The sequence below is a fragment of the Dendrobates tinctorius genome, unplaced genomic scaffold, assembly GCF_039654945.1.
Source record: "Dendrobates tinctorius isolate UK_male_01 unplaced genomic scaffold, ASM3965494v1 ptg000294l, whole genome shotgun sequence".
Classification (NCBI taxonomy): domain Eukaryota; kingdom Metazoa; phylum Chordata; class Amphibia; order Anura; family Dendrobatidae; genus Dendrobates; species Dendrobates tinctorius.
This window is the reverse complement of record NW_027361961.1, coordinates 1,264,475-1,279,796: the sequence shown is the minus strand read 5'-3', so window position 1 is coordinate 1,279,796 and position 15,322 is coordinate 1,264,475. Positions and strand designations below refer to the sequence as shown.

The 15,322-nt window shown below is 43.6% G+C and overlaps 1 protein-coding gene across 1 annotated transcript in view; it reads right to left on the bottom strand.

The window, feature by feature from the left end:
- Nucleotides 1-1,082: 1,082 nt before the first annotated feature.
- Nucleotides 1,083-15,322, bottom strand: part of LOC141072977 (uncharacterized) — a 244,580-nt gene continuing 230,340 nt past the window's right edge. Inside the window, 2 exon segments of the mRNA XM_073560243.1 lie at nt 1,083-2,452; nt 15,063-15,153. Of these exon segments, the coding sequence (XP_073416344.1) occupies nt 1,098-2,452; nt 15,063-15,153 (1,446 nt within the window). The 3' untranslated portion in view covers nt 1,083-1,097.

The window sequence follows — 15,322 nt, the reverse complement described above, 5'->3', positions numbered from 1 at the left end:
ATACAAACAACAAAGCACAGGATTAGCCCTTACAAGGACTGTTAATATGATGGTTCAGCTTCAGCACCAGTATCAACACTACAGAACTCTGATTTGTTATACTGTGTACACACAGGCCTGTACAACCACTCTCTTCCTCCAATAAGAACTGTCCCTGAGCTATGCACTGGTGTCAGTCTGCCGAGCATGGCGGCACCTATTCTTTTATAATCCCTGATTATATAATACATCCAGCCAATCACTGTAATGCCACTACTGAGATGGCTACGGCATTACAGTGACTGGCAGGCAATCCCCTGCATGTTTATTGGCTGTGTAACAGACACCAAACATGTGGAGTGGGGATTCGAACTTCAAATCCAAGCAACGGCTAATGTTCACCGAGTAATTCCAAGCACCCAGATACTCAAGTGATCGAGTATCACCGAGCACGTTCCCTCATACATAGTAATTATCCTTTCTCATTTAATTATATGACTATCTGTTATATTTTTGTGCAATTTGTCAATAACATTTGTAATGTCTTAACAGTGAGTAATTTTTGATGGTCAACAAAATATGAATCTCTAGTAATTTATTTTTCACACTCTACTGTAGGTATGATAATGGTTTCTCTCTGTGTGGGATTTTTGATGTTTAAAAGGAATGTCCACTACTTGAACAAACCCTTCTCACTGGATAAGAAAAGATTGATCCAGCTTCTACACTACAAATCCAAGACATGTTTAAAATGATGAATTCTTTATTTTTTCAAATTTAAAATATAGTCGTATCAAAAAGTCTTTTTTTCTTTCTTGGTGAAACATGTAGGAAAAATGTATTTAAAAATCATAGCGAAAAGACTAGAATACCAAATGCGTTTCGAAAGTAAGTGCGTTCTTAAACTTGGTTCACTGTCTCCACTTTTGGTCATATCAAACAATAAAAGTAAGTCAGAGAGCAGCGGTGGCCCTATCTTTTTGTTGAATGTTCAATACATCCGAAGGCACGAACAGTGAAGCCAGCGCTGATTTTGTAATAACCTCACAATAGTCCTGGGAATGTGAGGGCCAAGACCACTGGAACGACACTGGCAAGGAAAGTAAGTATGAATATTTTTATTTGAAAAAGGCCAAACATGAGGAATGACAAGGGGTCAACCCCATTAAGAAATACATTTTTTGGTTAAAACATTTTCCACATTCTGAACATGAAAAAGACTTCACCCCTGTGTGACTTTTCTGATGTTAAAGAGTTGATTTTAGTGTGAAACATTTCCTACATTATGAACATGAAAAAGGCTTCTCCCCTGTGTGAGTTTTTTGGTGTATAACAAGATTCCTTTTAAAGTTAAAACATTTCTCACATTCTGAACAGGAAAAAGGCTTTTCCCCTGTGTGGATTCTCAGGTGGCGATCAAGATTTGCTTTCCGGTTAAAACATTTCCCACATTCTGAACATGAAAAAGGCTTCTCCCCTGTGTGAGTTCTCTGGTGCTTAACCAAAGCTGATTTCGCATTAAAACATTTGCCACATTCTGAACATGAAAAAGATTTCTCCCCTGTGTGGGATCTTTGGTGTATAACAAGATTCCCTTTAAAGTTAAAACATTTCCCACATTCTGAACATGAAAAAGGCTTCTCCACTGCGTGCGTTCTTTGGTGTATAACAAGATTCCCTTTAAAGTTAAAACATTTCCCACATTCTGAACAGGAGAAAGGCTTTTCCCCTGTGTGAGTTCTCTGGTGTATAACCAAATCTGATTTCTGTGTAAAACATTTCCCACATTCTGAACATGAAAAAGGCCTCTCCCCTGTGTGGGTTCTCTGGTGCTTAACCAAACCGGATTTCTCATTAAAACATTTCCCACATTCGGAACAGGAAAAAGGCTTTTCCCCTGTGTGAGTTCTCTGGTGCTTAACCAAATCTGATTTCTGTGTAAAACATTTCCCACATTCTGAACATAAAAAAGGCTTCTCCCCTGTGTGGGTTCTCTGGTGCTTAACCAAAGCTGAATTCTGTGTAAAACATTTCACACATTCTGAACAGGAAAAAGGCTTCTCCCCTGTGTGAGTTCTCTGGTGACTAACATAATGTGATTTGTGTTTAAAACATTTTCCACACTTGGAGCAAGAAAATCTTTTCTCCTCTGTATGAATTTTTGGATGTTTAATGAAAGACTTTTCGATGGGAAAACTTTTTCCATATTCTGAACATGAAAATGGCTTCTTTGATTTAGGATCATTTCCGTTTTTAATGCTTATTTTGTGGCTCTGATTTTCCTTAGTTGTCGCTAATGAATCAGAAGACAGGAAATGTGTCAAAGGATCAGATGAGAGATCTTTGCTGTGAAGGAATGATGGTATATCTGGAGTACTGGCATTAGCTTCAATTGTATCCAGTGGCATCTCAAAATCATCTGATTTAAAAATTGAAGATGTCAGCTGTTCCTCTGATCTCCTGGTACAGTCATCTGCCAAGATATAAAAAAATTATTTTTGAATAAAATATCTTTCAATGTTATTTAACATTTCTACTTAAACTGTCTGTAAAAATGGCAAGTTATGTAAAAATATTGAATTCTTCACCAAGACAATGACAGTTCAGTCGGTGGTCAACTGTTTGTTCATTCTGCCTCCCAAATAAGGAATAAAGAGCCACAAAAAAAAACATTATGTTGACGAACATAATACCAATAAAAACTTCTATTCATCTAACAAAAAACAAGTCCCCACTCAGATACATCATCTGAGATCAACAGAGGTTTCCACATTATTAGTGGCTCAAAGGCTCTTGAAAAGAAACATGGCTTCCATTAACCAATCCAGCAATAAACACTCTCCCAAAGTCAAATTTCCCCCTTGCTTTTGAGCTGTTCAGTGTGCCCAAATCACATGTATTTGTGTTTGTCTCCTGGAGCACAATTAGGACACTATGTGTTGGGTAATAAAATGGCATATTTGAATTTTTTTTCTCCCACATCCACTCTGTGCTAATTTCCAGAAAGTGCCTGTGGAATCAAAAATAGTCACTATTCCAATAGATTAGTTCACTGAGGGTTATAATTTCCAAAATGGAGTTATTTTATGGGGGATTTCTACAGCTCTGATTTTCTGAAATTTTGTCATATTAGGACTTCTGCAGATGGTGTCACATCTCTTCAGGATTCTGCTCCTATGACTTCACCAGGCGTGTCCTTATTCATATAGCAGGCGGGGCTGTTAATGGAGTAGTCATTGGAACCTGAAGATCTAGAAGACATAGGCTCGATTCAGCCAGTAAAATAAGGGTGCCTGGGACAAGTAGTACCAACCAGTCTGGCAGTATGGGTGTATGTTCTGTTGAATTGAAGTAATCTGCTCCCTGATTCAGCCAATTGGATAGAACCATATTCTGCGAAAGCTCGAAGCATATTGAAGGAAGCTGCCAGATACTGCCTTGTTCTCCTCTGCCAGATACTGCCTTGTTCTCCTCTAGTTAAGTCCTCTATGCTCAGCTCATGGCTTGTGTATTTGTTTCCTATTGTCATCCATGCCTTTTTGTGGACTACTCTTACATCTTCAGATTTAGTACTTTCTCTGCCTTACTGATTCAGACCCTGCTACCTGACTATTGTCCTTCCCATTTCACACCATTGAACGGCAGGCAACACTGTGGCTCAAGCCAGGGGGGTCTCTATGCAAGTCCAGATCCATGTAGAGGTGCTGAAGGGTGATAATTAAGACAATCAATAAGGCTATGTGCACACGTAGCGGAACTCTCGCGGAAGTTACTGCGAGAATTCCAGAATTCCATTCCGCGGGAAAATTGCATTTTAAATTCCCGCAATTTGCAAGCGTAATTAGCTTGCAAAATGCTAGCGTTTTCCAAGCGATCTGGAGCATCGCTTGGAGAACTGATTGACAGGTTGGTCACACTCGTCAAACATAGTGTTTGACGAGTGTGACCAACTTTTTACTACTGAGGCTGCTTATGCAGCCTCGGTAGTAAAAGATAAAATTTAAAAAATAATAAAAAAATAAAAAATATTGTAATTCTCACCTTCCGGCGTCCCGCGCAGCCTTCCCGCCTCTCTCCACGCTCCCGGTCCCAGTAATCCTTTGCGCGAATGACCGCGAGACGTCGTGCTCCTGCGACGTCATTGTGAATGACCGCGAGATGTCGCACTTCCGCGAGATCTCGACATCATCGCGGTCATTCTCGCAAAGGATTACTGGGACCGGGAGAGTGGAGAGAGGCGGGAAGGCTGCGCGGGACGCTGGAAGGTGAGATTAACAATATTTTTTATTTTAATTCTATTTTTTTACAGGGATATGGTACCCAAAGCCCGGAGGACAGTCTCCTCTCCTCCGGACTGTGGGTACCATCCGCAAATATTCTGCTTACTTTTCGCATGGTGGGCACAGCCACATGCGGTAAGTAAGCGCAACAATGCAATCCTATGGGTGCGGGATCGCCGCTATTCCGCTAAATTAATGAGCATGCTGCGTTTCTTACCGCAAAGCGATTCCGCCGCGGAAAAAACTGCAGCATTAGTACAGCATTGCGGAATCCCATAGGATTGGATGGGATGCTTATTTTTCACGTTTTCGCGGCAAAATCGCGTTTAAAACCGCCACGAAAACGTGAAAAAACCGCGACGTGTGCACATAGCCTAAATGGAGTAAATAGTGCCAAGCCTGTTCGTGGTGGCCATCTTTTGAGCTGCCAGGTGGCCACAAACACTGCTCCTAATACATTGTGTCTACAAGCAATTCCAGTAAGATGTGGATTCAAATAGCTAAATGGTGCGACTTCCCTTATGAACCCTGAAACGTGCCCAAACAGTAATGTACAGCCGTATATAGGGTTTTATCAGATACAAAAGAAGTTGTTAAATAATTTGTGAGGTCCATCTGTTTGCCATTACCCTTTGTTAATGTGAAAAAATAGAATTAGTCTTACCGGTAATTCAGTTTCTAGGAACCTTCCACAACAGCAGTATCGGAGGATGTCTCCCTGCCCAAATGGGGGACAAGAAACACAAGGAGGGTAAATACCTCTTCCCTTCTTACAACACCAGTGTTTTTTCAGAAACACTAGCATGAATAGTTACCAAAGCGCAGGCATCATCCAATAAGAACATCAGATAGGGAGGGAAATTAGAGCTGTTATGGAAGGTTCCTAGAAACCGAATTATTGGTAAGACTAATTCTATCTTCTCTAGTCACCTTCCATGACAGCAGTATCAGAGTATTACCAACAACTAATTTATTAGGGAGGGACCATATGCTGCAGAACTCGCCTGGCGAATGTTAAATCCCTATTAAAATCTAGTCTGTAGTGTCTGGTAAACATATGGACAGAAGACCAGATGGCGGCTCTGCCTACCTGCTCAGTAGATGCGTCCCCTCTCTCTACCCACGATGCTGATATCGAATGTGTAGAATGAGCCTTCAGTGATGCAGGAGGAGATAAATTCTGTGACGAGTATGCAAGACAGATAGCTTGTTTGATCCAATTGGCGATCGTATTCTTAGCCACCTTCTTGCCCTTTTTCCATTCTGAGGGCTGAATGAATAAGTTTCGGTCAATCCTCCAACCTTCGGTTTGTTGCTGATAGTAGACAACCACCCTACGAACATCGAAGGTGTGAAATGCTTCTTCTTTTGTATTGGAAGGATTTGGACAGAACGAGGGTAGCACAATATCCAGACCTCTATGAAAGTCCGAGACTACCTTAGGCATAAAGGAGGGATCTAAGTGGAGGATAATGCTATCTGCAGTAACTGTTAAATAGGGCTCTTGCATTCACAGGGCCTGCAGCTCTCCTACACGTCTAGCGGTTTTAAGGGTAAGGTTTCTTAAACTCATAGATGATAAAGGTTCAAATGGATTTCTGGTTAAGCTATTAAGCAGAAGATTTATCCCAAGGGGGAATCCGGCTATGAAGTATAGGCCAGATTCTAGCTGCTGAGGTCATGAAACGCTTTATCCAGTGATGACTGGCTAAGTTCTGGTCAAAGAAAGAACTAAGAGCTGACACCTGCACCTTTAAGGTGCTAGGTGTAAGACCTAGATCAAGTCCCTTTTGAAGAAAGTCCAAAATCTGAGCAATGTTAGGATGGAAGGGATCAGGAATGTTTGGAGAATGCCAGGAAGGGAATTTCTTCCAGACCTTGCCATAAATTGCATTGGTCACTGGCTTCCTGCTCTTCTGGAGCATTTGTATCACTTCATCTGAAAGCCCTTTAGTTCTTAGGACTCTGGCTTCAGTAGCCAGGCCGCAAGGTTCAACCTGTGAATGTCCGGATGTAACAGGGGACCTTGGTGAAGGAGGTCATCTCTCTGAGATAGCAGTAGTGGACCTTCCTAGTCCATGTCCATCAAAGCTCTGTACCAACTTCTTCCCGGCCACATGGGAGCGATTAGAATCGTGGTGACCCGACTGGACCGTATCTTCTGTAATGTTTTTGCTAGAATCGGGATCGGTGGGAAGACATAGGCCAGATTGAATCTCCAAGGGTGAGAAAAGGCGTCTATACTCCATCTGTGGGATTAAGGAAGAAGAACGTCTTCATCTTTGCGTTCTGGCCATTGGCAAATAGATCCACATCCGGAATCCCCCATCTTGTCACTAAAGGAAGAAAGATTGCTTGGTCAAGGCACCACTCCCCGGGATGGATGTCCCTTCTGCTGAGGAAGTCCGCATGAACATTGGCGGACCCCTTCAGATGGACTGCTGTGATGTTTCTCTGCCCAGGAAAAAAATTCTTGCTGCAATCGATTTCAATCTGATGTAATTTGTGCCCCCCTGGTGACGGAGGTAGGCCACTGTGGTCATGATGTTGTAATAAACACGTACATGATGACCTTGGACAAAAGTAGATGCGGCTTTCAATGCTTCCTCAACCACCTTCAATTCTGAGGTTTGAGGAACGAGATTTAATGTCTGGGGACCATAAACCCTGGAAGTGGGTTTTCTCTACCATAGTGCCCCAGCCCCTCTGACTGGCGTCTGAAGTGAGTATCTTCAGGGGAAGCGGATCCCAGCTGACCCTCCCACTGGAGGTTCCAGTAGTTTAGCCACCATGCAAGGGACGACTTCACATGACTGGGAAGGGTAACTCTCCTGGTCAGAGAATTTTGATACCTGTCCCAAGATGAGAGAACATGAGCCTGCCAGTGATCCCAGGATTGACAGAGTCCCTCAGGGTAGGAGCCCTCTGATCTCTGAAAAAGATCAAGTTGACCATCTCCGGGCAAGAAGGATGTTCTTTTTTCTGAATTCAGGAGGATTCCAAGGAATTTCTTCCTTGGTGAAGGATGAAGATCCGACTTCTCCAGATTTGGGACCCAGCAGAGGAATTCCAGAATTTTCAAAGTTTTTACCACATTTAGACGGGGAATAGATGGTGCGATGATGAGGAAGTCGTCTAAATATGGAATGATGCAAATCCCCTGAATGAAAATTACTGCTTCTGTCATGATCTTGGTGAATATCCGTGATGCTAATGAAATTCCAAACGGGAGGACATTGAATTGGAAATGGCTGATCCGGTGACCATGAGAAACCTCGAATCTGAGGAACCAAACCGCCGATGATCTGGATAGATTGGTACATAGTAATAGGCATCCTTCAGATCTATCGTAGCCATTACCCAATACTGTCCAATGAGTGGGATTGCTGATTTTATCGATTCCATCTTGAACCGCCTGTAAGTGATCACTTGATTCAGGGGTGTCAGATTGATGATAATTCTGTGCTTCCCGGAGGGCTTCTAGAGTAGGAAGAGGCGAGAATAGTGGCCCCTGCCTATCTCTTGTAGGGGTACTCAAGAGATCACCTTTGCTTGAAGCAGACCTTGAGTGTATTTTTTAGTGAGGTAACTCTCTGGCATTGAGGGGGGAAAACTCTCGAACTCTAGTTTCAATCCATCCCAAATGGTACAGAGGACCCACTGGTTTGTGGAGATGGACTGACACTGTGTGAAGAAACCCGAGAATCGACCCCCGACAGGGGAGCAGTCATTGCGTCTCAGGAGCTTGCTGGTGGTGGGGGACAAGGATATTTTTGCCCTTCCACCTTTTATATAGCTCCAATGACCTGATTTGCCTTTCTCTTTGTATTTCCTCTGGGAAGGCTGATCTCGGGAGGGACGAAAAAACATTTGCTAGGATTTTTCTGTTCAGGGAGCGCTTTCTTTTTGTCCGTAGCTTTCTCCAAGATCCCATCGAGAGCTGGACCGAAAACATAGTGACCCTGAAAGGGAATGGTACAAAGCTTAGCCATAGAGGTGTTCAGAGATTTAGTTTGCGTCGATGCAGTTGCTTGATTTGTGGCTGCTAGACAACCTGAATACATGTGGGGATTCCCTAACAGGCAACCCCCACATGTATTTGGGTCGCCCGCCAGGGCCGTGGTGTACTCGGTACCGGGCCCGTTGGTTTCAATGGGAGATGTCACAGTGGCAGTGACCCGGTCCGTGGCCCTGGGTGTCCATTGTAAAAGGAATGGTGTTAAAAGTGGCTGATTAAAGTTTATAAGTGGATGATTCGTGACGCCACCTGTGGTGTTCGGCAATGAAGGTGTTAAGCCGACACTGCAGACAGATCCCCTGGGACAGATGGTGTGGTGCAGCAACGATGTTGTGGCCCTCCACAGGTAGGGCCGTAGTCGCAGGGCAGTGTAGATGAAGAGCTAGTGAGGAGAGTGTAATGGTGCAGTGTTAAGCACAGAGATGTAGCAGTGCTGAATGGGTTGGCGCAGGAATAAGCAGAGGACACCAGGGCATGTAGTTCCAAAGCTTTACTCAGTCTGTTGTGCATACAGGTGCCCGCCTCGGTGCCGTGTCCTCCAGGTCAGGGGCTCATCCAACCTCCAGGCAAGATGAAGTACTCCATTCCAACACTCCGCCAACATATGCCTTCTCTGAACGTCTCCTTTCTAGCGCTTGTAATGAAGTACTTGTGGCTGTATGTTAAACCCAAGTTCCTCCTTTAAGATGTTCCTTTGCACTCTACTTGTACGGCAGACAGCTGTAGCCTGCTTCGGGGACTCCTTGCTACCAAGTCCCAGCTCACTCACGTTGCTGTTGTGCCCCCAAGTCTTGTGTGGGAATAAAGTGGTGACAACTTCTATTCCTCCGGTGTCTGCTGCAGGACCATTAGTATCCATACAACCTCGGGGACCGGACCCCGGCCATGCGCTTAGAACTTGAGGAAGGGCCCTGCTCTGATCCTAGTCCTTAGTTCTCTTCTTCTCCTCACGTTCCGTACAAATCTTTCTTCCTTATGGAGAATCAGGCTTTCTATATCTCTTTCCAGTGCTAGCAGCTCCAGGTCACAGGAGACTGCTGCAGCACCTCCTTCCATCCATCCCACTCAGGGGATCTCCTCTCACAGACTGACCTAGTCCTAATAATCTCCCGCTCTCTTGTGCAACTAAGCTCCACCCATCTCCCAGCACTCTTCGTGTTCCAAGCAGGGAGCCACCAAAGGTTCTTTGCTACACTACTATGTTGTGTGGGATGCAGGTGTTGGAGTGTGGTCAGGTGTCTCCACCTTACCTGAATGGTGGGGTACCACACCTCAGGAGGAGGTGCAGTAACTCTGTGGCGACTGAACCCTCAGGGGCGCCACATATTCAAACAGTCCAGCAGCTGTAAATCATGCAGTTGCGTCGACACAAAATAAATCTCCGAGCACGTCAAAATACTCGGAAGACACCAGAGCATGCTCGGGAAAACCCAAGCAGTAAACCTGCTCATCACTAGTCACCACTCCATGATTTCAGTCACAGAGCTCTCCTAGCTGAGTTGAGGGGAGGACTGCGGATTTAGCTGCTACACGTACAGATTCTGCAGAAGCATCGGCAAGGAACCCTGTTGCTTTCTGAAGGAGGGGAAGAGTGAGGTGGTGTTCTAATGTACGGAGCCAGCAGAATAGAGATGTTTTTAGCAGATTAGTGGAGGTATCCCAGGATTTTCTTAGCACGCTCTCGATCTTACGATTCATGGGATCTTTGAGCTAAGACGAGTCCTCAAACGGGAGAGTCATCTTTTTGTCACCCTGGATACCTGCACATCTACTTTGGGAATCTCTCATAGAGAACAATCTGTCTAGGGGAAAACGATTTTTTAAATCTGACGGAATGCTAAGCCCTTTCTCGGGGAGGTCTCATTCATGAAGGATAAGGCTCTGGATGTTTTCGTGTATGGGGAAACCCTTGTGTTTTTTAGGTTTCAGCCCCCCAAACATTTTGACCTGCACTGACTGCTTCAATTCTTCCTCCTCAACCCCCATGGTGCTTCTCACCATACTAACCAATTCCTCTATATCCTCGAAGGAAAAATAATGTTTTTTATTATCGGACTTGGGGGTCGAAGTTAAACCCTCATTCTCCCAAACAACCTCCGAACCAGAGGTACGGACTTCACCCGAGTTTGAATCAGACTCCACAGGTGCCATCTTCCTTTTCTTAGGAAGGGGGTTGTGGTACTGGAGCCTGGGAAAAGACGGACATAGAGGATTGCACCTCTTGTTTGATGATGGTTTTAATGCTGTCCAACAGGGAGGGCTGTTCGGCACGCAACACATAGTAAGTGCAGGGCTGGCAAAGCTTCTTCTTATATACTGAGGGAAGCCTGGTAACACATACACCACACTTGTGGCTGGACACTTAGGGGCAGGGACCCTGTCTCCCTAAAGAGAGAGAGAAAGGTGAACTAAGTCTCCCATTAGGACATACCCAGAAAGCAAGGGATCTTCATCCACTACTTACAGTAGGATGGTAAATACTGGGCTCTGCATAAGCAGAAAGGGAGGCTTTGTCACCATTCATGGTCAGTCCATCAGTGGTCACACAAAGACACAAACAATGGACCTTACCTGGAGGCATCCCCCGACCAGGATTAAATAACCTAGGTCCCAGCGTTTGATACTTGTGCTCCTCCTCCCCCAGGTCGCCCGGGGGGAACCCCGGAGGGAACGCCCCAACATGCCAGCAGATCCGAAGCAACCACAACACATGCCGGGAGCGTGTGTGTTCTACCATGGAACACACAGGAAGTGAACCGGAAGTTCGGCCTAACGTCACTTCCGGTAAGCGCTGCATCAGGATTCTGCCGGCATGAGAAGAGGAAGCTGGGGAGCTGCAAGAGGACCCCGGCTGCACATCACTGCCCCGCTTTACCTCCCAAGGAGGCGCAAGAGGGGCAGGAAAAGGTCCCGGGTTGCATGAAGACCATGGAGACGGGAGCAACACATAGAGGAGGGGAGCAGAGCCCCCGACCTCAGCTGCCCGACAATAATTAAGTCTGGATGCCCCAGATCGCCGGCCACAGCAGCACCATCAGGAAACCTCTTCATGCCCCATAGGGGACAGGAAAAACACTGGTGGTTGTAGGAAGGGGAGGGGTATTTAATCTCTTTGTGTTTCCTGTCCCCCATTAGGGCGGGTAGACATCCTCCGATACTGCTGTCGTGGAAGGTGACTAGAGAAAAATTGGGCTTATATTTTGTGAAGAATTCTAAAATTATCACCACATATAGTGACACGTCAGGTATGAAAAATGGGCCCTGACTAGAATCACAAAATTGGCTGCAGGAACTAGAAGAGTATTTTGAGAACTAACTACTGGAGTCAAAAACTGTGACTATAGACAATAACACATCTTCTGAAATGATCAAACTCAACAATCTTCATCAGTAAAAAATTACTAACTAGTGGTGAAACCTCTCTGGAGTAGTTACAGTATGAGGCTTGTTGATTCTTGGCAATCTAAACTATCGTAAGAACCAATATTTTCTGTCAGATGATTTTCAAGAAGAAATATTAGATAGTCAAAGATAAGAGTAGAGAAAGTATTAGCGCCCCCCATTTCAGGAGAGACTGTGCAGTAATCTGAATTCGCCAGGATTGAAAACATAACGGAATTTATGATATGGAGTGATTCCATGAAACCAGGGCTCGAGCCATGCCAACACATCTCCTTGCAGGTGTAAATAAATGTATATTACAGCCATCAGCCACACACAGCTCAGAGCTATATCATGGGACAAGTGTAGTGTTTTTTATGTAGTTTATCAAAATCCTCCTTGAAGTTAGTTGGTTTTAAAAGAAATTGAAAAGTTAGGATATAGGGAAACTCTGTTGCTATTGTACAGAAATTCTCACTTGGCCTCACTGCTCATTTAACCCCTTACCGACTGCCGATAACCTTTTAACAGTGGCAGTTAAGGGTACTTAAACCACAGCTCCACTTTTTAACGGCGCTGAGGAATAAGGGTATAACGCCCCCCCAGAGTCGGAATTTCTTCAGGGCTCAGCTACCGTGAGGTAGTTTAGACCCCTGAGAACATGTTTCAGGTCTGTTTTTACCAACGCCAGTTTTGAGATCACCGTTATTAACGGTATAACAGCGACCTCAAAAAAAAAAGTCTAATTTTCCATTTAATTTCTCTCTCCTCTGATGTGATCGCAGTGATCAAAATAAAAAAAAGTGTAAATCAAACCTCCCCTTTATCACCTCCTTAGTTAGGTAAAAATAATAAATTGAAAAATTGTATTTATTTCCATTTTTCCATTAGGATTAGAGTTGGGATAAAGTGAGTTTGGCTAAAGTTAGGGTTGGGGCTAAAGTTAGGGTTATGGTCAGGATTAGAGTTAGAGGTATGTTGGGGTTAGGGTTGGAGTTAGAATTGGGGGGGGTCTCCAAATGCGACATGGTGCCACCATTGATTCCAGCCAATTTTCCATTCAAAAAGTCAAATGGTGCTCCCTCCCTTCTGAGCCCTGCCATGCACCCAAACAGTGGCTTTTCCCCTCATATTGGGTAACGATGTACTCTGGAGAAATTGCACAACAAATTTTGAGGTCCATTTTCTCCTGAAACCCTTGGGCAAATAAAAAAAAAATTGGTTCCAAAATAATTTTTTTGTGAAAAAAGTAAAAATGTTCATTTTTTTCCCTTCCACATTGCTTTAGTTCTCGTGAAGCACCTGAAGGGTCAATAAACTTCCTGAATGTGGTTTTGCGCACCTTGAAGGGTGCAGTTTTTAGAATAGTGTCACCTTTGGGTATTTTCCATCATATTGACCCCCCAAACTCATTTCAAATGTGAGGTGCTCCCTAAAAAAATGGTTTTGTAAATTTTGTTGGAAAAATAAGAAATCGCTGGTCAACTTTTAACCATTTTAACGTCCTAATAACAAAAAATGATGTTTCCCAAATTGTGCTGATGTAAAGTAGACATGTATAATCAGGTCGCTTTATAAGACGCACCTGATTATAAGACGCACCCCCAAATTTGGTGAAGAAAAAGAGAAAAAAATGTTTTTTTTATGTTAAATGGAGGTGTGTCTTATAATGCCAGTGTCCTCTACTCCTGAAATTGGTAAATGAAGCTTTGTCACCACATTTAATCAATCACATGTGATGATACAGAGGCTCCTGACGAAATATTGGTTTATTCTGGAGGGTGATCCCATACTTTCGGGACATATCCCCATCCGGCCTAGAACAGTTTATAGAAGAAACCGTACCCTCCGCAACCTTGTTGCACCGAGCAATACAACTCTGAACCCTTGTCCCGGATCTGGGGTCGAAACGGCCGTGAACCCTGGATGCTTTGCTTGTAGAACTGCAAAGTACCTGTATTGTTTATCCATTATTAACGGTGCTAAGGAATTTAGATCTAATACCACGGGCATCAGTTATAAAATTAATCATTTTGTCAACTGCCAATCAACTTTCGTAGTATATTTAATAGAATGTGGTTGCAGGCTTTATTATGTAGGCCGCACCATACAAACTATGCACATGCGGTTAAATAAACACCGCCAGAACATTCAGAACGTTTTTTTTACTGCACTGTTTATCCAAACATTTCCTATCCATGCATCAGAAGAAACCAAAATCATTAAAACTGATCATTATTGATTATATACCAGACACTGTATCTGATCGCTACAGTAATTTAATGAATAGAGAAAGCTTTTGGATATTTAGGCTGGGCACATTGGCTCCTGAGGGATTGAATTTGACTATTGAAAAAGTGACGAGATAGTTTTATTCCTTTTACTATTTTAATTTTATATGTTTTTACACAAACCTTTCAATTGGGTTTTATATTTATATTATGTATTTTTATATCATGTTTTTATTGTTTTTTTATTTCATGCTCACATTGTCTTTTGCATTTTTTTTTAATCTTACTTTGTCATTTGACTTATTCTATCATGTGACTTGTTGATTGCATGCATTTTATGATTGGTTCCTTGTTGTATAAATGCCCATTCCTGGCTACTAATAATACACTGCCACCTGATGAAGACTGTGTTACCGTCAAAACGCGTTGTGGGCTATAGAAATACAACCCTGTCCTTGTGTTCCTAGCGCTCCGTCGACCGTTTATTTCAGTTGTCTACTTCACTTCGTTGGAGGCATACGGCTGGAGCTGCGGTGGTTCACTCACTCATATCTAATCCTGAGAGACCGCTTTCCTGGCGCTCCTCAGTGACCGCAACCCCTTCTGGCTTTTAGAATTGTCGAAATTGGCTTGGTCATTAAGTACCAAATTGGCTCTGTCACTAATGGGTTAATGTTGTCAATCATAAAAGTGACGTTTGGCCAGAAAGACTGGACCTGGTCTTGTAGGGACCATATGAGAACATTCAGCAGCACAGAAGGGAGAGAAGGTAGATTCATCCAATAAGATATCAGGGATCTAGGAAGCCAACAGCATCATTACCCTCCGCTTTCTCTTACAGGACCATCATAATGTTTTGCTTCAAGTGATTTTCTAACTTGCCAGCACATTCTACGTCATTTGGCTTTCTAATTTACAGATCTCGGCACCTAACAGTCAGCGTCTTCTAATCCCAGGGGGTAGATGGATACTCTAGGTTGTAAGTTCTATAGAAAAGGATTTAACAGTTTCACAGAGTAACTTCAACATTTCCAAATGGAGCAGAATGTTGTGGTCTAGAGGCAAAATGGTGATCACACGATTGTGATACGACCAGAATAGACAATCGATAAGCAGCCACAGCCGGTGACTAGGAAGAGAATGACTTCTCTGCATTAAGTGGTTACTACTCACCTGGGTAGTCATATGTAGGAATCTCCTCTTTACACCGCTCATCACCCTTCACATATTTCTCTGTAGTATTAATATGGGCCCGATCTTCACCCTGAAACAAATATTCGAAAAGTCACATATGGAGAAGTCACATCTATGATCAGCTCTAATCCTGCCATCTCCACCGTTCTCATTACACAAGTATAAAACATATAATACTGGTGGATAAAACAAGACGGAGCACAAGACCTTCACAGCCGTCTACACATCACAGGGGAGAT